The sequence below is a fragment of the Pelodiscus sinensis genome, chromosome 11 (assembly GCF_049634645.1).
Source record: "Pelodiscus sinensis isolate JC-2024 chromosome 11, ASM4963464v1, whole genome shotgun sequence".
Lineage (NCBI taxonomy): Eukaryota > Metazoa > Chordata > Testudines > Trionychidae > Pelodiscus > Pelodiscus sinensis.
Window position 1 is genome coordinate 24,279,533 of NC_134721.1, and position 26,597 is coordinate 24,306,129.

General features: G+C 45.7%; 1 protein-coding gene and 1 long non-coding RNA gene across 4 annotated transcripts; one reads left to right on the forward strand and one right to left on the reverse strand.

Annotated features, from left to right (window-relative positions):
* Positions 1-407: 407 nt before the first annotated feature.
* Positions 408-2,364, forward strand: LOC142830928 (uncharacterized). The gene is made up of 3 exons (XR_012906479.1): positions 408-533; positions 725-779; positions 2,231-2,364. It is a non-coding gene; the product is annotated as an uncharacterized LOC142830928 (long non-coding RNA).
* TPRA1 (transmembrane protein adipocyte associated 1) lies at positions 743-26,541 on the reverse strand. 3 transcript variants are annotated; one of them, XM_075938789.1, is made up of 11 exons: positions 26,385-26,541; positions 15,616-15,824; positions 15,342-15,474; positions 13,171-13,257; positions 11,506-11,578; positions 10,271-10,350; positions 8,855-8,965; positions 8,194-8,254; positions 6,594-6,696; positions 5,712-5,792; positions 743-4,300 (listed from the first exon to the last, which is right to left on the reverse strand). In XM_075938789.1, exons 2-11 carry the CDS (start codon positions 15,810-15,812, stop codon positions 4,066-4,068), a joined length of 1,161 nt encoding a protein of 386 aa, XP_075794904.1. In that variant the 5' UTR covers positions 15,813-15,824; positions 26,385-26,541; the 3' UTR covers positions 743-4,065. The 3 variants fall into 3 exon arrangements, with proteins under 3 accessions (XP_075794904.1, XP_075794906.1, XP_075794905.1); XM_075938791.1 differs by lacking the exon at positions 26,385-26,541 and adding an exon at positions 26,199-26,221; XM_075938790.1 differs by lacking the exon at positions 26,385-26,541 and adding an exon at positions 25,924-26,134.
* Between the last annotated feature and the right edge of the window lie 56 nt (positions 26,542-26,597).

The following is a 26,597-nucleotide window of genomic DNA, read 5'->3' on the forward strand; positions in this document are numbered from 1 at the left end:
CATCTAGGAGGAACTTGGTGAAGGGATGTTTACAAAGATTTCTGCCTTCTAAGACCCCTCCCTTCACGAACAGATTTTACTGCAGAAGGATCTGATCCAGCCCCAGGGCCCCTCTTAGCTCTACCACCAGGCACTTTTTAATTCCTGGCCACTATTTGGGTGATTCTTCTGTGCTACCCATGCTGCTTGACACTACCATGGAGTAGCCATCTTATCTATGCAACTGCCCTAGTAGAGGCATGAGAATTCAAATGCTGTTAGATGTAAAAATCAGAAGATGCCTGGCACTCACCCCCTGCCTTATTCCACTGCCAGATGTTGGATGTGACAGAGGGGAGTAGGCCATTGAACTATCCCTACAGTGATGGTTGCTAGGCAACATAGCATTCACAGCCTGTCTGCATGGCAGGGGACAGTTGACAGAACCGAAACAGCAGTACCAGGAACACAGAAGTAGCAACTGCATAGATAACTCCCCTCCCCTCCAAGAAGAAGCCAATCAGTCCAAAGAGTCCATCAAGGCCCCATCAAAGGTGAGCGCAGGGTATCATCTAAGCCCAAAAGAGGTGGAAGGAACAGAGAGCACAAGGGTCCATGATATCAGTTACAGAAAAGTGATGGAGATTATTTTTTAAAAAGTTTTCATTAAATGGATTTTAAAAATTAATGTATCTCTAATACGGCTGAGAACAATGAGCATACAATCCAATCTGCTTTGTTATAGGAAGTGGCTGCTGCAACATTCTGCACAAGCTAGAGTCTGGACAGCTGGAACACAGGTAAGGGAGCTGTGAAACTCAAGATAGGAAGAGGTGAAAACAAAATGATGGTGTCAGCAGAGGAAATAGTAAATGCACAGACAGTGGTGGGGAGGCTGCTCAGTTTAGAGTAGTGCTGTGGAAGATGGAGTTGTGGTGGAAGGTGGCTAAGGCCTAGAGGACATCTCTAGCAAGCTGATCTATTCTGGAGTAACCTAACTGGCCAGCTCAAAAGCAATGTTCGCCAGCTCTGACGGCTGCATGAAGTCTGAGACAAGGTAAGGAGAACGTGCAGCACAAAGAAGTTCCAAGTATCCCACTCTTCCGAACCAGGAGGAAGAAGAGCAGGATAGCTGAAGTCTTAATTGACTTAATTACTTGGAATTAGGGATCATTGTCACTTCAGCTCCATACTGTTAGATGATTATTGTTCGAATGAAAGATTATTAAAAAAAAAAAAAAAACCATCACAGCCTTTCCCTTTGAAAAGGGTATGATACATTACACTATGGCAGATGAGTTTTTAAAAGGATTCTGAAGAACATCTGTACAGCCTGGGTGATTTGAGAAGGTGTTACAGTTTATGCCAAACTTAATTTTATTTATTTTACAAACAAAAATATACATTACTCTGTTTTTAATCTCCCCAGTCCCCCCAGACACACAAACACACTTCTGCTCATGGACCATACATATTATGTGCTGGCCTCAAAGGCATAACAAACATAAAAAGACAACAGAGGGAAGATCAGTCCTATATCAACTACAGAAGCTCCTCAGCAAAAGACAAATGTGGGACATTCAGAGACTATATTTAACTTGAGGAAACACTGAGTCTTGGAGAAGGGGAACTGATGGACACACTGAACATGTGCCCAGATGACCCTTCGGCATTTGATTTAGAGTAGGCTGCATTCAGTCTGCTCTTCACATCACCCAGGGGAACAAGCAAGTCCTCATTTTCAGGGTCTTGAAGTGTCTCAGCCCTTACTCCTTGGGATGGGATATGTCTAGACAAACAAGAGCATGATACTCTTGAACCAGTGTGCAAAGCCCAGCCCATCCTAGGTAATTTTTGTTAAGCTGGTTCAACTTCAGGAGCAGCCACCATGCTGAAAAGCAGGAGGCCACCAGCATTTCAGGGAACATGCCCTCTAACTCTACCCACAGATGCAATGTTTCAAGCACCCTTAGTCCTATGCTCCCACAACATTGCTAATACCAGTGCAACTGAATGTATATCTGCAATGATAGGAAAATGTGGAAAAGGCTGAACCTGGCCAAGTAGCTTGAAAAACACAATCTCAGCCGCCACCTGTCAGCGTCATTGCAGACAGAGGGCATTTAAAAGGCTCTGAAGAGCTACATGAAAAATTCAACCCAAACACTGGATCAATCAGAAAATACTTTCTTTTTAAAAGTAGATAAAAGTTTTAAAAATAAACTAAATCCTCTTTTTCTTCACATCACAGCACTGCCTACAGATCAGGAGGACAGAATATGAAGGCAGCAGAACTTCTTGCCCATAGACAGGCTGCGCTGATCATTAACAAGAGGAAATGAGGTGCCTGCATGGATTCAAAGACCTGTACTAGCTTCCAGTTCTCACTTCTGGTGTTTTCCCTTTCCCACTCTGGACACGTTCAGAAGCTGGCTGTGCCACATTGGCACCCTACTTTCTCACAATTCAAACCACTACCACACTAGGGTGAGCATTTCCTACAGTCTTTGTCTCTTCCACTTTCTTTGGCTGCCAGGCACAAGGAAAACACATAAGAGAAATACACACAAAATCCTGAAATATTGAAAATGTTCTCACTCTGTTATCTCTAATGGAATGCAGCCATTTATATTTGAACCTCCACTCCCCAGTACTTCAGGCAGAAATGTATTTGCCAACAATGAATACAAATCAACTACACAGGTACCACAAGACCAGCATCTGCAGCTTTCAGTGGAACAACCATGTGTTAGGTCCATAATGAAGTCCAGGAAAGCCAGGCCAGATTTTTTTTTCATCATGAAGAGGTTAATGACAGGTCCTGGGTAGTTTTAAAAGAACCATGTTCTAGGTTCAATACATCTAGCTATAAAATCTGTTGAAGCCAATGTGACTGTGCTAGGGTGCAAGCTGTAATGCAACACAGGTCCAGGAGACGGACGCTGCCATAGAAATTATAGCAGTTTGCCTGCCTGCCTCCATCCCATCTACCACCCAACCTAAACCACTAATTGCCTTGATCCTAGCACTCTGTGGCTTCACCAGTTATTGGTCACTGGCAGACAGGACTCATGTGGGACTTCTACTCTGCTTCAACCAACTGAACTCATTTGGAGCCTTCATCTTCAGAGCCAGCTTGCTCCTTTACAGCCCTTTTGGAGCTCTGAATTCAGTCAGGATTGTAAAGCAGAGTGCAGATCTGAAAAACTCACACTTGGCCAATTTTATTCTTAAAATGTAACCCTAATTCAGTGTAAAACACATAGTGACTTGTCACCACAAGTTCACAGTATGAGTTCAATTGCACAGCAGCTGGACAGCTGAGCAGCATGGTCTTCAGAGACTCTCCCATAGCCGCTGTCTCTCCTAGAGATAGTAATGCTGGCTCTTTAAAAGTCTCTTTCTTTGACCCCGGATACAGCTGTCGTGCCAGACAGTGCCCCTGTAATGGTCACAGGGCACATTTAGCAGTTCACTCATCAGTATGCCTTCTCCCATAAACACCCATAACACTCCTAGTAACTCTCACTTTACTGAAGTTCATGATTTCCATTGGTATCCGCTGGAATTGGGGAGTAGCCCTGCTCTCCCAGTTTTCCTCTCTTCAGACAGCACTCTTCCTACAATACAATATGACTTGGGAAATGGGATCTGTTAAGACAGCCCAAGAAAGTGCCTTTCTCTGTATGTGCTGAATGCTTCATACACGTGTCACAGAGAAGTTAATCTCAACTCACCCACCTCAAAATCCCACTCCCGTCCCAGTTACATAAGTGTTTTCAGTCACTGGAAAGAAATGGGTGCCAGCCAGGCCCATCTTTTGGGTCACAGCTACATCTGGAACACAAAGGATCAGGAAGGTTCAGCATTTAGATATTCATGAACATAGCTGGTCTCAGCTGTTCTCACATGAAGATAGAAAAGGTCCTTCTGGGAGGGCTGGAGCTCTTTTGTTCCATGATGGGTTTTTAAACCCCCAGGAAAGAGGGAAAAGCCACACCAAGTGACTAAGGGCCAGTCTCTGATAAACATCCTAGCAGCTGTGTGATCAGGGAGGGTGGCATCGTGCTGGGCATCTGGGTTGCTTTAGGCATTAATAGCTTTCCAGCGGTCACTGTCGATGCTGTTGACACTGCCCACGTGGTAGGGCATTGAAGCGACGTCATCCAAGTAGGCTGCGGTGTCGATCTGGGTGTTTGAGTAGAAGCTGGAATCCACACCCTCTTTCTTGGCCACAGCATAGGCATGGGGGAGGTGTACATCTACATCCTCAGGCTCATCCACTTGGCATTTGTAGGAGAACAGGATCTTCGGCTCAGACCTGGAATCAGGAAAAAGAATTAAGACCCTTGTTAAGGCAGGCAGTATCTCAAGAGAAGAAACAGCAGCTACAAGCAACTTGCACTGTCCTAAAAGATGATCGGCCACAGCACATTCCCCCATGGTGCTGCCATCTATGATGGAAACAGCAGAGGGCTCTGCAGCTCAGCAATGATGTAAATCGGCAGAGCTACAATTGAACAGACATGGCTGGAATGCGGTGTGTAGAGGAATGGGCTCTCACCAAAGCACATTTTGTTCCTAAATACAAAAGGGTGAAATCCTGGTGCCACTGAAGTTAATTGGCGTTTTGCCACTGACGTCAAGGGGCCAGGTTATCACTCCTCCAGGGGACTTCAGATGCACTCGGACAGGAGGGAGTTTTATTTGAACAACCAGCAGTTTCTATCTACAGCCAATTCCAAAATAAGCTTAGTCGTCTCCAGACTGCATACAAGGCCCCAAAGACTGTTTTACTTGCTCTGAGAATACCTTTAACTGGGGGTGAGAATCTGCTGCTTCCTCTCTCACTGGTAAGACTCACACAAACATGCCTAAACAAAAGACAGAACTTAAAGTGCTACATAGTTCTGTCTTTTGTTTCAACTACACCAGACTAACACGGCTGCATCTCTATCACAAACATGCCTAGGCATTTTGTTCCGTCTTGTTCACATAAGATGAAGATGCTGCATTTCCTTTCTCTGGCCACACAAGGGCGCCTCAAGCCCAAGAATCAGTCAGAGAGCATTTTTGAGGGGCGGAGGGATGTTCAAAGAGTTCCCAGCTTCAGGTTTTGGATCCACTATGCTAGCTAATCCACTGGCCATTTCCCTAAACCCATCAAAAAAATCCAGAAGACAAGACACCAATTTAATCCTGCTGTGGGACTCAGGCTCCCAGTAATTAGTCAATTATTCATTCCAGGGACCAACAATTTAGCTCTTACTGGTGCTTTGGAGACGTTAAACTCCTCAAAGCAGCGGTTCCCAACCTTTTCCAGATGGGGATCCATTTTGATAATTCAGGAAGACTTGGTGACCCAAGGCAATTCAAAAACAGGAGGAGGAAGGAGGGCAGAGCCACCTGGGGAAGACACTTGGCAACCCTTTTGAAATGTAATGGTGACCCATATTTGGGTCCTGACCCATAGATTGGGAAACCCTGTCTCACAGGAATGTGTCAGAATTAAGCTGTTAAGTATTATCCCCATTATACAGATGGAGAAATGCAGTCTCAGAGAGGGACGTAACTTACCCACAATCACATAGGAACAAATGGCACAGCTGGGAACAGAACCCAGTTCTCCTGAGTGCCTACCTAGTGCTGCATCCAATGGTTTTATTTTACAAATGAGACAAGTTTGGCACAAAGATCAACTGACATCAAACCCCGTTTGTTTGATTACTCACCCAAAGAAGCCTTTCAGGAATGCCACATAAATGAGAGGTGCAAAGAAGCTGAAGTAGAGGAACGTGGTGGCATCAACGCAGCTTTGGAGGCAAGAATAAACACGAAGCCATTTAGCGTCTACTATGCAATGAACCCAACCATCCACTCAGAAGGGGAGCCCATTTCATGCAGAGTGTCAAAGACACATCGGTTGGGGGGGGGGGGGGAAGGGAGAACCTTCTATGTAACAAGTATATTATCTTGGTGCAAATTAATGACTTCTGTAACTACAGCCTCACCATTTCCAGGCCCCAAGTGTTTACATCACAGTCTTCCAGTCCAGTATGCCCAGTTCAAACACTGGGGGAGCTCCTTAATAGCAGGGCATTGCATCCCAGAGCAAATCCTGCCAGCTCCGAAGCACAGCTCAGGAGGTAGGGGTAGGGTTCCCACGTTACTTCTGGGAAGCTGTGTACATGTTTTCTACTAATATTTACACAACATAGTCCCTCTCATTGTGAAAATCCCATACAAGATGAAGCCAATGGCTAGTCATCACTGGAAACAAGATGCTGCCCCACTCTGGTACAAGAGGCCAATGTGGAAAGATCTAAGGAATGAATTCACAAACCCCTCATTTCTAGTAGCTTCCTACACTGTTGCTTTTTCCTGGTGTCTCCCACAGGGAGCGCTTAATGGAAGTTTAATTCATGTCAACAACTTTATGTCCCTTAAAGGACAATCAGGAAGTTCCTTATCCCAAGACTATGCCTAGGGCAGGGGGAGAAGGTGATGCTATGCACTCATTAAATAAGTTTTGCTCAACTGGGCTCTCTTCCTTCTGCCAACCCAAGGATCTATCTATAGTAGCAGGAAGGATGTGAGGGGTCCTGCATACATACCACAGTCCTTCTATGATATCCACACAGAGAAGGGCACTGCCCAAGCCCTGCACCAGATTCAGCAGAGCAAGAATTCCAGCATAGACATAAAAACTCTTCCTAGCTGTAAGACAGACAAGGACACAACAATGAAATCTAACCCCCTCAGCACTGACTCAATGTATGGCCATGATAGCTACACCTTGCTTGATAGAAGTGACACAAAGCCACGTGCAGAGGGGAAGGGAATCAAACATTTAAAGAGAACACATTATGGAATGCAGGAAGTCCTTATCTCATATTTTTTCCCCATACCACACTCTATGCCAGGAGTGCTGCAGGAAATAAAGAGCTATATATTAATACGGTAAAAGGGGTGAAACGACAGGCTCATGTATCATCAAGAAAAAGTTGGAGTTTAAAGGGGTGGCTCAAAACAACACATGTAAGCCTGTTACAGCTGTACATGCTGACCTGATGCTGGTCACCAGACAAACAAACATGCAACACAGGCAGCAATTTTGGCACTCAAAGGCCTGTGACTAAACCAGAAGAGGTGCTGTGGGTCAGAAATGAAGGAATTAGTTAAAGCTGCATGGAGTGCAGACAAGGGGCACTGTCCATCAGGTGTGAGGGTATCAGCAGAATGGAGAGTTGCCAAGACTGGAATAGCTTGGATATTGCAGGTCTGGAGCAAGGTACATTGGCAGAGCTGTGGCCTGGGAAACTGCCCAGCCCCTGCCTACAGCATGCCAAGCATAGCCCATTGCTTTGGTGAGCATCACACAGACAACTTATTTTCATTTAAAGAAGGAATAATTTAAGGAAGTATTCCAATAACCTGAACCATCCATCCCCCCGTTCCGCTACTCCAGCCACTTCGGTATGCTCCAGATGTACCATACTAACACAAGTGACAGAGTTGCCAAACCAGACAAGAGCAATTAGCAACTCCTAGCAGTCTGGAAGGAAAAGCTCTAAACTTTCCAGACTAAGTGGCCAGTCAGCTGCTCTACACCAAGATGATGTAACCTCATATGCTACACAATAGGGGACTTTGGTTTTCAGAAGCCAAGCCTTTCCTTATGGTGCTCACCACACCTTACAAGAGGCTTACTGGGACTCAAATGCATAACACTTCCTCCCCCTGATCTCAATAATGGAAAAGTCCCATTCTCTTCATTCAATTCCTTGAGAGTTACAGTAGGGATGGAAACATGTTCTCTCACCCTCTGTCATCTCAGAAGGGAGAGACTCTGAAATGCAAGACATGTTAGTCGCAGGGATTTCACCATTCAAGAATTAGTTATTTTTGCTTGCACAGCCCCAAAGTAATCCTAATTTACAATGGATGCTTACCTGCCTACTATTGTGCTACGACATTCTTTGTCTGCCAGCGTAAAAAAGTGCTGACTTCTAGAGGGCTAACACAGGCCCCTGCCACATACCCAGCGCCCCAGTCACTGGCTGGGGAGGAAGGCAATGCAGTAGATTTGGTTACAGGTTGAGGCATAAAGAACCCTTGATTCCTATTCATGTAAACAACCCCACCACCACCGATTCATGGTTCTGTCCCAGCACTGTCTGGCTATGCCATATGAAGCCTGGTGTGCCCACTTACATGGTAGAGAAATCCGGTCTTTCAGAGGAGTTTTTGGAAGAATCACCACCAAGGAATAGACCTGTTGAAGCAGAAGGAAACAGCTAGATCTTTGCCCTTGCAAATAGTTTTACCGCTGGCTTCAGGTTGAACTGCTGAAATCTCAAAGGACGGTGGATGTGCAAAGTGCCACCCCACCGGCACGGTATAAACATGAATTCACAGAGAAAAGGAAGGGGATACAGGGAACCAAGCAACTGACATGGGAGCTAATGGAGTCCTAAGTGCTCAGTTCCTTGCTGGCTCAGGCCTTGAGGGCTCTTGACTTTGGAATATTGGGAAGAGGCACCAAACAGAGCTAGAATTCTAATGCCAAAAACGCAGCCCGAGCCCCATCCCCACGCAATCTTCATTTGCCTTCCCTCTCCCTTTGAGGGGCATCAATTTGCAGGAGATCTCAGTTCCAACACTGAAACCAGAGTGTTACAAGAGAATAAGCAGGTCCTTCTGCAGAACCAGGGACTGTCTAGTGTTTGTGGCTTTGCATTTGACTACCTGGACCCAATTCTCACAAGGCTATTTAAAAGACATCAAGCTGCCAGGGAAGTGGTACCACTTTGATACCTCTCCAAACTGTATTTCCATGTGTCTCAGGAATTATTAGAACAGAGTTTATACTTACCAGAAAGAAGAAACAGGAGCTGGCAAGCCAGAAGTGCCTTCCCCCATGGCCATAGATGTTGAAGTCTTCAGCTGAGAGGTGAGCATCAGGGTATAGGATCTCCAGTGTCCCCTAACAGAGAGAAAGGCATTATCTCAACACAGCCTCTTACAGACCCCTCCTTATACTCCCGATACACACTACCACAAGACACGGAACAAAAGATACTTGAATTTACAACTGCTCCACTGAACCCTGACCTTTGCATTGCTCTCATCTAGGAAGACAGTGGATGAGATGTGGGTGAAGAGCTGGGGAGCCACAGGACTCCAACAGGGCAGAAGAAGGGAGAAGGAAGTGGCAAGGGTAGGTGTCTGTTTAATAACAGATAAGCAGCCATTTGAATGTATGTGCACATGTCACTGCAATGGGAGAGACTTTTCCCTTAGGGCCCAAGATGGGAAGGGAGCAACTAAGCAACTGAGGGGACCAGCCAATGTTTGGGTCTAGAGAAGAACAGCTCCTGCGATGTCCCAGAAGACAGAATGGATTGGAGGCAGGAGACTAGATTCAAAGGGCCACTGGTGTGACATGGAATGGCAAGTCCCATACTTCCTATTATAACATCCAATCTGTAAAACCCTTGCACTTGTGCACAGCTGGGAAAGGAGACCCAGCCTCATGTACCTGGAGTCCATCTGAAAGCAGGCTAGACAGATCCGATGGCACAGACAATGAAGAAAAGAGGGAGTTACTGAATCAAGATACAGCTTAGCCACTTGGTATTTAATGAGGCTCTTCCAGCATATCATGTGGTAACAATCAGCTCACTGCCTCTGTATGCAAGAGCCCAAGCACTGAACAATGATGGCCCTGTTACTCCGGTACTGCCTCCACTAGAGAGACTATTACAAAGGGCTGGACACAGCCACTAGTGAAGAGGAGAACATGGCCAGACACACAGCACATTGTTCAGAGAGCGCAAGATGCAGCTAATATACTAAATGGTTACGTGATGGAAGTGGCAGGAGACGTCAGGCTGGGAGGGCCCCTGGACAGCTCTGGTTAATAAGCATATCCTGTTTCTTCTTTGAGTTAGGAGGGAACCATCGGCTGGATTTAGAAGTACTTGTTTAGCTGTGGAAAGCTCCAGTGCCCACTCCTCAATCCCTTCAACCAGCCAGTCCCCTTAACCTGGTATCTGATTTCCTGACCCTCCATTCAACCAGCCAGTCCTCTTGATTCAGGCTGGTTTCAATCCACTGCCCTACAGGTGAAAGGCTCCTGTTATGTTACCAGTCTCACAGAATGGAGAGTAATCTTAGCTACACTTCTTTTCTCCCCAGACTCCAAAGCAACAGGCCCCCTTCTCCACTCAGCTCCAAACCAGCAGGCTCTCCTACATTAGCACTAGCTTGCAGGCCTCCATGTGCTCACCTGGGTAACAGAGTAGGCCAATGACAACACTGTGGTAATTGCCAGTACACGCTTGACACTGGACTGGCTCTCAAGATGACCTGAAAGGAACAAGGACAGATCAGACCCTAGTCAACCTCATCACATCAGCTGTCTCTAGAAGCTGCTACCACACTAGAACGCCCTTGTCCACCCCCCAGGAGGAGGATTACAGTTTGTTTAAAACAAGGAATGCCCAGACTGTTTAAGTATCAGAGGGGTAGCCGTGTTAGTCTGAGTCTGCAAAAGCGACGAGGAGTCCTGTGGCACCTTATAGACTAACTGAAGTGTAGGAGCATAAGCTTTCGTGGGCAAAGACCCACTTCGTCAGATGCATGCATCTGACGAAGTGGGTCTTTGCCCACGAAAGCTTATGCTCCTACACTTCAGTTAGTCTATAAGGTGCCACAGGACTCCTCGTCGCTTTTGCAGACTGTTTAAGCCTTTCACAGGACTCAGCATGTCACATTTATAAAAGAGGAGACTGACTTTGCTTCCTTCCCACCCATCCCCCACTACAGTTACTGGACAGAGTGAGCAGCAATGTTATCTACACAGAACTGCTGGAAATTTCTCTCTTTGGAGAACAGTTAAAAGACTGTTCAAGTCATCCAGGAGAACCTGCATTGAGGTTGTGAGCCCTGTAGGTGGGGGATCCAGTGCTTAGATACTGCAGTGATGAACATGGCAATATGTCGATGAGTACACATATGCACCTGAGGACTACAGCTAAGGAGCATCTCCCTGAGCTCAAATGAAAGCATCTCTGACAGTCTGCAGAGGCTTCATCCTTCACATGGCACTAAAAGGGAAGAGACAACAAGAGGGCCCCAGAGGGCTCTCCGTCCTAAAGACCGTGGGGTTCAAGCAAATGACTTTTAAAAGCCCTCGGGGAAAAATTGCATGCTGGAGTCTGATGGTGCACCAGCATCCTCCCCTTCCCCTAATTTGCATGCAGCATCACTACAAGTGCACATGTGAATCCAACATGTCCTGGTGAAAGCACAAGCCACACAGAAAACTTCACAAATGAGACCACAGGTCACTTCCAGTAATAAGAGTCTTACTTGTCTCCTATCTTTCTTCTAGCAATGCCCTGCTGCAGAGGATTAACTCCTCCTGCCCCATGCAGGTAGAGGCAAGCTGCACACACCACCCCCACAAAGGAAAGACATGCATCTGGAGCACTGGAAAGCAGCAAACCTTCTGGTACCTACCAAAGGCAAGGCCTAGGATCACCACACTCAGCTCAATGGCCAGGAGGAAGAACCTTGTGATCTCCCACAGAATCTGAGAAACAACAGATCAGGGTTAGGAGAGCCAGGAGCCAAGGGGAAGTTTATGCAGTGTGACTCCACCTCTTGCCCTGGGTGGGTTGGGTAGGGGTGGGGGCGAGCGAGACACTTTTCAGGTGGAGCTGATCCTTCCCATATAACTCCCTCACCTTTTGCAGAAGATGCTGAAAATGGGTGAAAATGAGTGGGCTGAAAATTAACTAATTCCCCCCTAATTATACCCCTTCCCTCAAGGCAAGCCCTGCACACATGGCCCACCTGGCTGATAAGGAATGAGAGAGAATGAACGATGCACCACCAGAAGGCCTGAGAAAGTGGCAGCAGTTCAGTACAGTTAAAGGTGTCTTTCTGGGGCAGCAAGTATCATCTCTGCTGCATTCCCAATCACTGCCAACCTGAACAACATGCATCTTCAGCACCATAGAAACTAGGACTATTGGAGCTATGCTGCAGCAAACCTCTAGCTGGTAAGTTCTCGTGCCCTCCTCTGATGCTGCTATCCAGCATCAATAGCAAAATCTTGAAGCAAAATAAACTCTTAAAGCTCCCTAAAGGACTGATACTACTTATTTCCATGTCACGGCGAGACACAGAGACACAAAATGACTTTTCCTAAGGGAAGCAATGGCATGTCTGGGATTAGAACCCAGAGTATCTCTCCTGGTGGAGTTACTCATGAATTTTAGAACCAATCACACAACAGCAATTCCTATTTAAAAAGCCATGCACCACCTGTCAAAGCACCCTTTCTTGCAATGCCACATTCCCTGTAGATGTTCTGTTCGGTTTTCTTTATGTCCTTCTGTAACTTCCCAGCACCACAAACAACAGAGAGTTCAGAGGCACAGTGTTACCCTCATGAAATCTCATCTTTTATTTAATGCCCACACCCTGATTTGTGTAGCAGAGGTGAAGGGAAAAGGCTACCAAGATCTAGCTAGCCAGTGCAAAAACAGGGTATGTCAGGGAGAAAGAGAACCTAGAAAATACAGGACATCCAGGAAACTTTGGAGAAGGTCACCTTTCCAAGGTAGGACTTCTGCCTCCAACAACAAAAGAGCTACAGAACATTTGATTTAGGGACTGCCCACTTGTGGTAATCATTGAACTTTCTAGAAGAAAATTTACTTTACAGAGACATCTCCTATTTGCCCTTTCATTGATCTGGAAACATTCAGTTACTAGAATCACAATGGACTTCAGTGTTGTTTGTTCTCAGACAGGAAAGTACCCCACATTTTTCACTCAGCTGCTGCAGTTAGGAACATTGAAGTCTGGGTGTTGCCAGTTATCAGGCAATTGTGGGAGGTCCTGGCTTTGCATCAAGATGCCTAGCTGAGTCATTCTCTCCTTGCAAAATGGAGACTTTGCTACTACTGATGTGTTATTTAGCAAGCACATTGTTCCACAGATCTGGACACTCTAATCATTTGGCTACGGTTATTGAAGTGAGACTCTACAGTAACCACCCATCATGAGCGCTGCAGATAAAAACATTCTTCGTGTATGCGTGTAAACAGGAAGCTGCTAATCAGAAGGGCCATAACTGCACAAGGCAGAAGTATCTAGGGTCAGTGCTTTACTCACCTTATCTGCAACTGTAGCAGCATCAGAGGCGCTGACCGTCATGGAGACAACAGCACGAGCAATCCCAACTAACGCCACCACAAATACCTAGGAAATACAACAAAGGTGAACGGGTGCTCATGTCCTGCCCATTGCTCGGGATGATAATCGGGATTCTGCTCTAGGAACCAGTTTCCATGTTAGCTTAGAAGCCTAACAGTTAGTACTCCGGGACTTCTAAATCCGAGATCCAAGAGAGAGTCCTAGGGCTGGTCTCCCACTCCCCAGGCTTACTTGGTATGAGTATTTCGTAGACAGCAGACTTAGACTCGATGAAAAAGAATCAACACCAAATTTCCCTCAACAAGTAGTGCAAGGAGCCTCATTCAGTCCTGATATACAATGGAATATGGGGGGGGGGGGTCTAAGAACATAATTCTATCTTTTCCACTCCCACCACCTCAGCCCAGGAAAAGAGTCAACAAGAAAAACACCACTCCCGATTATGAGGACAATACCTAGTGTGACCCAGTATACAGATCTCACCAGGTAACCAATGCCACAGGACATCAGCTAACAGACCCCCTCAGATCAGCTATAAAGCTCCACAGTCCATTCATTCAACACTGGCAGCCCTCAAGCATGTGCAAGATGAAAAATCAGCTGCGGACCAGGACTTCTAAGTTTCTGAAAACTATGGATGTAAAGGGGTAACTGGTTACCTGGTAAGAATCACACTTACTGGGTGATACCTACCAGTAACTGGTTAACTTTTTACATGACAGTTTACATCTCTACTGAAAACACAAGCTTTTCCAAGAAGAGTTTCCAGTATTGTGGGTTAAATTATGCTAATCCTCTAGGGATATAAAGTGCCTAAACCTATCCCAATACGGGCAAAGGTCAAATCTGATTAACCAACTCAAACTAAGGTTAACTGTGAAAGGTTAACAGTTAACCAATAAGCATCACCCTAAATGGTGATGCAACCTAATGTTTAACCGGTTATCTGATTAATTGGGATTTTACATCCTTATCACAAACCGTATTTTCCTTTCCACAGTGACGGTGAGCCAAGGAGGGAAAATGTACTCCATGGGTATTTTGAAATGTACTATCTACCACAGATCTTTGTAGCCTCTTCCTGTGCAGTCCAGCTTTACACCCAGCTGGGTGCTTTGAAGGACAGACACCCTTGCAGTGGGGTGTGGGAGGAGTGCAACTCATAAAGAGAATGCAGTGTTATAATTCACTGGAGTGCAAGTTTGGGGAAAGTTGCACTGAGAAGAAAGCAAACATTTTTAATGTTCAATGGCACCAGTTTAGCAGCCATATTTTACTCCCTTGTATGGGAACTGGATCTTCTTTGCTACTGCTTCAAGAGGCAAAAGGGTGGCCTCTCCCCAAATCCCACACTTATTTTTAACAATAAAAAATAACATCAGTTCAGTAAGGGATCAGTAAACAACAAACTACAGGAGGGTTTTGAGATGGATCAAGAAGAGACCTGGGATGGTGACAGGCTAAACAGAGCCTAAGGGGCTGTACCAAGCCCTGGAAGAGGAAAACCTCCGTTCACTTTCCAGAAACCTGACCGAGATAATTGTCTGAAATTTACAAATGCTGATTTCAAAGGAAACATTTTACATCCCCTTTTTCCTATCAACATTATACACAACATTATAAAATGGAGAAATACTTTTCATGGTCTCTTCTCCTGAGTTATTTTTTGCTCCTTGCAAAGCCAACAGCTTAGGCAGTTTCACTTTTGTTTCTTTTCTTCAGTTTCTGGTCAGTTGAGCTTTCCTGGTTCCCTAGCACTTTGATCCTGGCTGAGCCAATTGCACACACAGACACCACTGGGGAAGGTTTACATCCAAATTTAAAACTACTGATAATACTTTTTAAAAATTCTGTAGCATTTTTCTATATATTAGATTGTTCAAGATTGCCTACCACTACCACCACCTACTCTGAAAGTTTGTGCACATTTCTAACTGTACAACTTAATTTAAAAAGAAAACCTGTATATTTATGTAGGAGCCAAAGGGCTTTTACCAACCAGGGACCTAACTCAGGTGTTCCATGAGCCATAAATGTTCTCGGAAGGTGGGTGAAGGTAGACAAAACACAAAAATGCACACACCACTTTAATACTCCCCAATCATTCAGAGACCAGGTGCTGTACTTACCAGTATGTAGAAGGTAGTAAAGATGGGGCTGGAAGTGACATGGATTTTGGCCCTGGCAGAGGGCAGTTTCCAGAGAAGAAAGACAAAGAAAAGCACATTGGGAACCAGAAGCATAAGGTCCCAATAGCGGACTCTGCAAAAAATAAACAATTAAAAAGTCAACTTGCATGATTTCCCCTTACCCAGAGGCATACATCAGCCTCACTTTCTCTCGCTTCTACTCCTGAGAGTCATCATTCTTTGGACATGGTCCAGACCCAGCTCCTACCCTCACCTGGACTTCCCAATGTCTTCGTATAGCAACAGCAGGCACTTGTGTGGCATAGTGATGTTGGTGTCATTGATTGCCCGGACTGTTGTTGGGGGCAGAGTCGTCACATTATCTGAGGCCATAAGCAGGGTAGTGGCAGTAGAGTGGGTGACATTGTCATATGCGGAGAACCTCACCACAGATGTCATGGACTGGGCCATCTTGCCTCTGGTCTGGAAGCGGGATAGACAGTTAGTCACACACAGAGGTGCCAAGACCAAGCATGATACAACACAGAGCAACCAAGATGAAGGCAAAAAGCAATCTTACAATTGAGCAGGAAGATCAGCAACGAACTAGGAATGTAAGAGTGTAGTCGATTAACCAATAAGCAAAAGCTTATAGGTTAATGTTATAGACCAGTGTTTCTCAATCAGTGGTATGAGTATCCTTAGGGGGTACTAGAGAAAAGTATGTGTGGGGGTACATCAACACAACTGAAATTTGGAGAAAACAAAATTTTTGTTTTAAGCTTCACAGCGCTTTATTATTTTTGTACTTTTTATGCCCAAAAATTTCATTGCCCACCCTGCTACAATTAAGCTGTTTAAACAAATGTGTTGCAATGGTAGAAAAAAACTGTAGCTACTGGGAGTACTTATTTTTTTTAAAGGTGTACTTTATTTAAAAATAAAATTAAAAAAAAAAAGGTTGAGAAACACTGCTATAGACTACACACATTTTTCCCTTTCCCCTCACCAGTAAATTTTTTAGCAGGCTGGCCAACAGCCTGTCTCAGTCCTGGCTTGCAATGGGTCTAGGACCTATTTCCTCTCCGGCTGTGCATTTAAAGTGTTATTAGGAGGTAGGCGGCAAACAGTCTGGCTCAGTTCTGGTTCACGCTGGGTCCAGGAGCTCAGACCAGTCACTCCCCTCCCAAATGGGCTGCTGCCACCCCTGTATCAGAGGCAGCAGCGCAGGGCAACAGGGAGCCATTCCATGACGGGAGAGTTGGCTTTTAAACTGGCTCCTCCGGCATACCAGCTCCCACTTGGCACCCCACGCTGCTGCCTCTGATACAGAGGCAGCAGTGCAGAGTGGCAGGGGGCTCCTTGGGAATGAAGCCAGCGAGCAGTGACTGCTGGACCCACCTCCAGGGACTAGAGAATAGTCGAGTAACCGATACGAATTCATGAGGTTACTCAACTATTCAATTAACCGATATTTAACATCCCTACAATGAATATCCTTGATATTTACCCCACAATAATTGCATCCTACTCACTACCACAAAGTACCGTACTCAGAAACTTCAAGGGGTAGCCTAGTTAGTCTGTTACATTAAAAAAAACAACAAATGGTCTGGTAGCACTTTATAGACTAACAAAACACGTAGATGGTATCATGAGCTTTCGTGGGCACAGCCCCCTTCTTCAGATGACCGGAGTTATGAAGGAGTCATCTGAAGAAGGGGCTGTGCCCCTCGAAAGCTCATGATACCATTTACATGTTTTGTTAGTCTATAAAGTGCTACCAGACCATTTATTGTTTTTTTCCATACTCAGAAAGAGCTTCTACAGCTCTTTTCAACCATGGATCACCAAGTACTTCTAGGGATATAAGTTACTATCTATCACTGTCCCTAATTGATCAATATAGAAGTTGAAGCACAGAGTTATTCAGTGACCTCTCCAATATTACACTGGGGAACAGTCAAATGTACAACCCTGAAGTCCTGGGTTCCCTCTTCCATCTACTACAAGGGTGTCCAAACTTTTTTCAAAGAGGGCCAGATTTTATGAAGTGAACATGCGTGAGGGCCGACCATTTTGCCTGACATTCTTTGAACCATTAAAATTAAACGCAAATTAACTATTTTATGCAAAGTTTATTGCAAACGGCATACTTTTCATTTCGTCACATGGATGACAAATCTGAACAGGTGTTAAATCACTCTGCCTTTCATATCTGAAGGCCAGATGAAAAAAAAATTCAGGAAGCTGAAATATATGTCAGGAACATTGTAAAGTACATTACATATTATTGGTAATAAAGGTTGTCTGTCAACTTTTAAGTTCAAAAAATATGAACAGGAACATAACACCAAGTATACATGTTGTGTCCAAATATATTTATAACTGATTTAGACCAACTGACATTAACTGAGATTTTACAATGTATTCATCTCAATACATATGGATTCGTTGGGGGCCATAAAAGATAGATATTGCCAAATTACCTGTGGGGCCGTATTAAACCGGAACACGGGCCGCAATTGGCCCACGGGCCGGACTTTGGACATGCCTGATCTACTATATCACACATGCTCTCCTCTAGCATTTTGAAGGAAGATGAGATTGCCCGCTCCCCTGCTGAAACCAGTTACCATATGACCTGCCCTCCCTAAATACATACTCACATTCTCCCTGCCTACATGTCTGACCTATCACCACTTTTCTCTGCTATCAGGGGCTGCTCCTGCTGAGTTATTAGTTATCATGCACGTATTACTGGGCCAAGTCTGCACTCGCATCCATAAAATCCCAAATCATTGACACTGATTTCAGTGGAGTTCACTGGTGAAAATTATGGAAGAAACTGGCCCTATGATTTCTTTTAAGGACCCACCCATACAAGAGGCTCAACTAAGTTTGAGTATAGGGTACTTAGACATGCAAATTATAAACAGCTCAATCCACCACCATTGAAATGCAGTGACATGATAAGCTTTGTGGGACATGTCATGGGGTTAAAGCAGACTGGGAGGTCAAAGAGCTGGATTGTCACTGGGCCCGGAGTTAGATGTGATATATGATCATGGGCCAATCCCTTCTCTACACAGCAGTTTCCCCTGCTGTAAATAGGAACCCTACCCCTGAAATGTTCTTCACATTCCACAGATACAAGGTGCAATACAACACCCAAGTCTTGCTCACTGTAGAACCCAGCTCTCCCCGACAGAGTCATCATAGAGCACAGGGAGATTAAGAAAACCTGCCTATTGTCATCACATCATCACATGTCCCTGGGTTCTGGTAAATGATGTCCACAAAGGGGAAAAAAGCCACCACCTGTTGCACCCTGTCTCAGACCCTGTTCAATTGACCCAGGTTCGTGGGGCTCACACCCTTGGGCGAAAAACAGCAGTATGGACATATTGGTTCAGCCTGCAGGCTGGGCTCTAAGACTTGTCAAGGGAGAAGGGTCTCAGAGTCTATGTTCCAGCCCAAAATGCAAATGTTTACACTATTTTTAACCCTGGAGATGAGCATAAATCAGTTGATTGAGACTCAGAGACTCAGCATTGTGAGATTGTTGGAGTTTTTTCTCTCAGTGAAGAGGTACAGATAAAGCTTTGACAGCCAGTTTTCTGTAGGTAATCCAGAATTAATCTCAAGACAATTCCCCTTTATTTGGCTTTTAAAACAAAGCCAGCACTGTGAAAGTGGACAGTCAGGATGAGTTTAGGAAGGTGGGTTTTTTTGCCACATGACAGCAGAGCCAGCAGATGGACTCTCACAAATCAGAGGAGGAGAGCCACAACCCTCTATCATCTGCTGAACCTTTGGCATTTAGGTGTTGCCCTTCCAGGGGCTGCCCAAAATTCCCCTACACAGGGCTGTTCTTTCTTCTGGAAAGCTGGGGTGCTTTCCAGAGCTTACAATGAAAGGTGAGTGGTGGCTCTTTGCTAACAGACCCACTTTTCATCCAGGCATTCTAACAGGTACTTGTTGGATTGGGGCTTTCTTCAATAATTGCTGTATGTTGCACTACCTTGGGTACGTAACATTAAACAAACACACTTGGGAAGATTAACTTGGTGCTGAGATGGCAATTTCTGTACCAGAAATCCTAGTTCTGGCAAAGGTTTCAACGAGTGACTTTCAGATTCCAGAGACATCCTCTCCACTTCCCACAATTCCTAATCAGTGAAAACACATCTCTGAAGCAGGCATTTTAGTTAATTACTTTGCTCTGTCCTTCTTCCTGACACATGCCATGGATCTCTTGACTCTAGGAAGGGCAGGAATTGGGAGAGGAAAAAGGGTGGATACTATAATGCTTATCAGCCACGTGGCATCCATTCTGGGACATGGTATCTGACCTGCATTCCACAAACAGAAAGAAGCTGGGTAAAAATCAGTCAGTGTGAGAGTGAAACAGGAAAGAACTTACATCTTTCTTGAAGAGAGGATCCCAGAGATACTAGATCCTCTTTTTTAAAAAGTCACCATTATCATGCAAACACAACCAAGCTGTGATAAGCAGAGCTGGGCTGGCCAGATCTAAGTGCCCCAGTCATAAAAACTCAAAGGACAAGCCTGCCTCCCAACCAGGCTACTAGCTCTGGGCAAGCACCAGATGTCCTATTTTTCTTCTAAAGAACGTTGGTAGTAAAAGCGAAGTCATCACACATCTAGCACCAGGCATTATTGTGGCAGACTTCAATGGGAGCAGGAACAGAATCTAGGCTATAGAGTTTTTACTCCTTCCTCCACCCACTATAAGCTGGCACCTTAACAGCATAATCCCTGGGGCTTTGTCCAGTCTAGTCTGAAATACAATCCGCTGTGTGTATTGTGAGTGATATTTCCTTAGGCTAGTGATAGGCAACCTAGACAAGTGAGTGGGCCACATGAGTGGCCCTCCTTCATTTCAGTGGGCTGCAGGATTGTTGTAACCAAGACGGTCTGCCTGCTCTTGCATACCTAGAATTCACTGGGTGTGCTGATTGAACTATAGCAGCCGCGCTTTGACTGAATACAGCTTTCAGAGTCAACGCTGTGTGTATTCAGCATCCAGCTCACTTCATGTGCCCTCGCTTTACATGCATGTAACATTAGTAATGACAGTAGGAAAAAACACTATGTTGATGGAAACCAGCGGCATCTTGCAGCCCTACAGGCGGGTAACAGTAAACAAAATGTCTTGCGTGCCACACATAGAACCCCCATCAGCCACATATAGCTCATGAGCTGCAGGTTGCCCAGCAATGTCTTAGGCCTTGTCTACACTGCCAGCACCACCATGCTGCATGGCTATTAAACTATGTTGAGGCTAGCCTAGTTTGACCCAAGCTGTGTGGATGAGGTAAAACCATATTATAGCTAGGTTAAAAAAAAAAGTGCTCTAGGCCAGGTCCCTTTTCTTTCTCCCCCAGGAAGTGTTTCTTTGTCAGACAACAAATCAATTCATACTCTCCTCTCACCATATTTTGGCCAGAGATGAAGCCATTCTGACTTTAAACTGTATCAACTTCTCTGCCCAAGCCGTGGACTCATAAGGGGCAACAAAAACAGGAACATGTGCCTGGCTATTTAGATGTTTACCATGATTATGTATTATATTTACCGGAGTGCCTAGAATCCCTAGTCATGGAGTAGCATGGAACACCCACGTTATTGTCAATGTGACATAAAAATGGCAGCTATTTTTGTCTCTCACTAAAAAAATTGGATTTCTATTTTATTTTTAATTAAGACATTTCAACAAGGTCAAAGATAGTTGAAGCTTATGGTTGAAATTACTGGGCAGCAGTCTGAGCTCTCATGGCCTGTCCAGAGCTGAATTACCAGCTAACAGAGTTTTGGCTTGTTTTCCCAGATTGATGAGGAAAGGATATGAACCATGTCAGAAACCCTCTAATTACATAGGGTGGTCAGCAGCCTTTTCTACCTTCAAGCAGTCTTGGTCACATAACTGTGCTAACGAATACCCCATTTAAATTAGGGATGTTAAACTTTTTTTTTTTTTTTGCGCAAACGTGTAACCACTGAAATGTTCAGCAATTACACGTTTACACAACGGGGGAAGGTGGCTCCCCGAGAGCCACCTGCCCACTCCCCTTCCCGTGGCAGCAGCGTGGGGGGGCAGGTGGTAGCTGGTGCTCGCGGGGCCTTGTGTGGAACCATAAAAGGCTCATCAGTTAACCATTTAAACAGGTATACAATCACATCCCTAAGTTAAATGCAACTGTTACTGCAATGTCTTTAAAGTAAAAATAACGCTTTGAAGGGGGATGAATTGGTGTTGGTGGGAAGAAAGATTGCAACAGAGCTTTTCAAATCACCATATCAATGTTTGCATCAAAACGGTCGCATTTTCATTTTACCCACAAGACAAGATCACAAGATGAGTTTTTCCACCTAGTGGCAAAGTACGTTTACTGAATTCCCCCCCTCCCTTCCCCATTTCATTTTCACATCATAATTTGAAGCAAGTTTTAAAAAGAAAGAAAATAAAACCACAATGCTAAAAAAAATGAATGACAAGCAGCAGTCTCAGCAGTGACCCAAAACCACAATATACTGAACGACAATTCATGAGTGGAATCCTTTATAAATATCCTTTAGCTTAGGGCAAAGCTGCATGCATAGAGACATTAAGATCAGGGATGCTAAAATTAGGTTGTTACCAATAGAGTAGTCCCCAACTAAATTAGTCGATAGAGGAAGGCAGCCAGCTCAGCCCTGGCTCATGCTGTGTGGGACCAAACCCCTCTGCAGCGCTGCAATTTAAAAGGCAGTAGGAGCTGGGCAGCCCCGTCCCCTGGCTCCTGTGTTTTAAATTGCAGAGCCATAGCAAGGTTTGGTCCCAGACCCAGCGAAAGCCAGGACTGAGCTGGCCTATTGGCCCAGCTGGCAGCAGCCATCTCCCTGCGCTGGACCCCCCTGCGGTTAGGGGGCCTCTGCTGCAAAGCAGCTCCTGTGCATGGCCAGCCACTGCAAACAGGGGCTGCTTTGCAGCAGCAGCCCCTGTCCACGGGGGGTCCTAACTCCCGCTGGGATTCCCTGGGGATAGGGGCTGCTGCCGGAATAGCCTCTCTTGCCGCCCCCTCCTGTTGCCTCTGATAGAGGAAGCAGTGGAGGAGGGAGGGAGGCAGCAGCGTAGATCCAGTGCTGGGGGGAGAGGGGGAGTAGCTTTTAAGCCACCACCCCACAGCACTAGCTCCTGTTTCCCCGCTTGCTGCCTCTGATATAGAGGCAGTAGGGTGGGGGAAGGGGTGACAAGTAATCGACTCGACTACTCAAATACATCCCTAATTAAGGTAGATCTGCCTCTCATGAAGAAGTGAGAGAAGCAGCAAAGAAACTCACAGTAAACGGAGTCAACAGACCCTATGCAGGAGAGGAGGGAAGAAAGGATGACCCTGCTAAAAGCAAAGTAAAGACTCCGGAGATCCTTACCCCACTCCAGCCCCTTTACATCACTCAATACGCACCAGAGCACAGTAAAATTGCTTTAGAAGCCCTGGTCTAGCCATAAGAAAATTGCCTCAGTGCAGGCAGTAAGAATGCCTCTAAAGGGCCACTTCACCAGGTCCCAGGTGAAGCTACCAGGTCCCAGACAGCACAGCTACCATAGGGCAGCTGCAGAAGGCTAGGTAACTCAGGCCCCTATTTCTAAGAACCGTCTGTGTAATGCTGCTGGCCTGGAGTATGACTTGAACTATCTTAACTGCCCCCACCCTTCAGCTACAAGTTCTGAACTATACTGCATAAGAGAATCTCACCTCACCTAGGTTTCAGTTTCAGTTCTGTCACCCAAACACTGTGACAACTAAGACAGGGCACAAAGTCTCTCTGTGATTCAGCTTTCCCACCTGTAAAATGGGGTACGCCTCATCTGCCTCTCAAACTGTGCTGTACGGCTAAATTCATTAAATTCTGTAAGGCACGTCAGGATATCCTGAGGAGAGAGACAGCTAGTAAAGTGCAAACTATTACGTGTACTAAGGATGAAAGATCTGAGAGTTCTGTCACTTGATATTGGCTAAGCCAGAGCAGACTTCTTTTAGAACAATGGTTTTCAACCCCTCTTCCCCGGGTTCCACAAACTACATCTGAGATTTCCAAAAAGGTCCTCACCTCCACCGGAAATTTTTTTAGGGATCTGCAAATGAGTAAAGGTTGAAAACCACTAGTTTACAGGACTTTAAAAGCCAGAGTTGTCTGATGTATGTGAAACAGGCATACTCTCACACATGCAAGTGTTACCAATGCTACCTGTTTCAACAACTTCTCTTTCCTAGGTTTCCCACCCTTATTACTGCACACATTCTTTGCTCCATGTTAGCAATGAGTAATTTTTTGTTGATCATATTAAGAAATCTGTTTTCTTTTACAATGATTACGTAGAGCTCAACTACTTTGCAAATAGCATTGTGGAATAACAATATCAAGTATCATGATAAAAAGTTTCAAAAAAATAAAGAGAGAATGCTTGTGCACCCTTGACAAATTTAAAGTCCAACGCTCAACCTTTAAAATTACCTAAAACAGTATCAAAACCCAACAGAACTATTTGAGAAATCTTAGGTTTGATCCCAATCCTGGAATGACCTTTGAGAAAACCGAGTCCTGGAACCGTGGAACCCCACTGTAGGGCATACCATTAACTAAGAAACTTATACACATTTAAAAATGTTGGCCTGCCTCATGCTAGACATCTAATTTCATACCTAGGCAGCTAAACAAGTAACCTAACTTTCTAAGGTACTGAGCATCCACCTCTCCCAAAAGAATTTGAAAAATCAGGCATTAATGACGATAACAGGGTAAAAGAAAGAACAAGATAAATTCATGGAGGATAGGGCCATCCATGGCTATTAGCTAGGATGAACAAGTTTGTGTCCCTAGCCTTTCTTTGTCAGAAGCTGGGAATAGGCCATAGAGGATGGATCACTCGATTACCTATTCTGTTCGATCCCTCTGGGGCACTTGGCATTGGGCACTATAAGACGACAGAATACTGAGCTAGATGGACTTTTGGTCTGACCCAGTATGGCCATTCCTACATTCTTAAATTAGGATGTCTATACAGATATCTAATCTGAGATATGTCTGAAAAATCTGACCTAAAATTTTAAGTAACGCTTACTCCCAAATTAAGAGGCCAGATCTGGAGGCCAGTCAGAGGTCATGGTCAAATCCTGTTTACAGTCATAACAATAGCTTAATTTGGGAACACAGGGCTACGCCAAGGATTTTCAAATAGGGATTAAATAGTCATCCTAACAAAGTCTCCCAAACTTCTGCAACTTCATACGGTAAAGCTCCACTCCCTCTCCATAAAGGCTTTTTAAAAGAGTAACATTTGCACATTCTTATATCCCTGACATGCATATTCACATAACGGTTCCCAAAGTGATGGCTAGAATTCACACACTATGCAGTTAGACTTTGGTACTTCCTAACAGCTGAGCCAAGCTGCTACGGCCTTCCATCTGCCCAAAAAATTTGCTTGATTTCCATTTTGAAAAACTCACTCCTCATAGAAGAGGTGAGTTTCTATGTACTGTATCACTAACACAACACAGAAAGCTCCCGGTCAGCAGCACCCATACAGGGAATAGACATTGTGTTGCTAGAAATTGCTAGTGATGAAGCCCAGACAAAAAAACACAACTAGCAAAAAGAATTTCTTTTTGTTAGAACTCCTGAGACTAGCAACCACTTCCCCAACATACATACATCCCCAGAATAAAAAGACTGAATAGGTATTTCCCATTCAAGCCTGATCTACCCACAAATAATCTGTCTACCAGGGGAGGGGAGGAAGAGAAATGTTTATTAAACTGTAATAAGTTGCATTAAAATCCTAATATAACCTGAGCAAGTTATAGTTTTAATTAGGGATGTAAACGACTAGTTGACTATCTGAAAAGCATATACTTATTGGGTAGCTGAGCAGTGACTCAACTTGTCACTTCCTTCCACCACCACTCCCACATGCCTCTCTATTTGAGAGAAGCAGCAAGAAGGGGAGCAGGAGCCAGTGCTGGGGGGAAAACAGACTTAGATGCTGGTTTCCTCTAGCATCATCCAGGCATGGGGAGAAGCAAGGGAGGAAGAGGCGCAGCGAGGAAACAGCGGGAGCAGGGACTGAAACATTCCTCCTCCTGCTAGTCCCCACTGCTGTACCTCTTCCTTTGAAATGTACAAGAACCGCGGGCCCATTTTCACCTCGGCAACTTCCATATGTAACCAACCCTTAAGAGGCTCATCGCTCCCTTATTAGCAGTATCTCCCCCAGGGAGGCTGGAGGAGCGGGGCTGTGAATCATACAAAGGCAGGGCTGCAATGGACCTGGGGAAGTTGTCAAAGCCGTGCCCCTCCACTGAGGCATGACCCAGTAACCCTAACCCATCCCTCCCTTACAGGTGAAGCAAAATGCAGGACAATGTAGCACTTTAAAGACTAACAAGATGGTTTATTAGATGATGACTAACCATCTTGTTAGTCTTTAAAGTGCTACATTGTCCTGCATTTTGCTTCAGCTACCCCAGACTAACACGGCGACATTTCTATCCCTTATAGGTGTTTGTCCAACCTGGTTTGCAAACACCTGCCAGGACGGGGAGCCCCGGGGAAGTCTCCTCCAGAGCCAGGGCTATGAAGTTTGTTTCCCCGAAACCGACCCCCAAACGCTTCCTGCAGACCAAGCCCTTCCCGTCCTGCTCCCTGCGGCCAGAGACAACAAGGACCGGGCAGCGTCTCAGCCCCCACTGCCCAGCCAGGCGAAGGCCTCCGCTTTCGATCCGACGGGGGCGGCCCCAGACCAGCCGGAGCCCGGACCCCACGGACTCGCCGCGCTGCGACCCGCACCTGCCCTTATGTCCCCGCCAGTCCGCGCCCGGACCCGCTGACACGGAAACGAGCCGCGTCCAAACAGGGCCCGCCCCCCGGCCGCCTGCCTGGCACAACCCGCAGCCGCCCGGCCCCACGCCCCCTCCCCCTGCCGGGTCAGCACCGGGCCCGCGCGCCCCTTCCCGGCCCGGCCGCTCCTGCTACCTGCTCAGGAGGAGGCAGCGCCACTCAGCCGCGAGAGCTGAGCCCCGCCATCCCCTAGCTGCGGCTCCGGCCCCGCCGCTTCCACAGGCGCGCCCGGGGAGCGTCGCTAAAGAGTCACACCACAAGGGAGGCGCAACCTTACCCAGGTTAGCCTACCCCCCCCCCTCCTTCCGCTGGGGCGGCCCGCCCCAGAAGCTCTCCTGCGTCAAGACG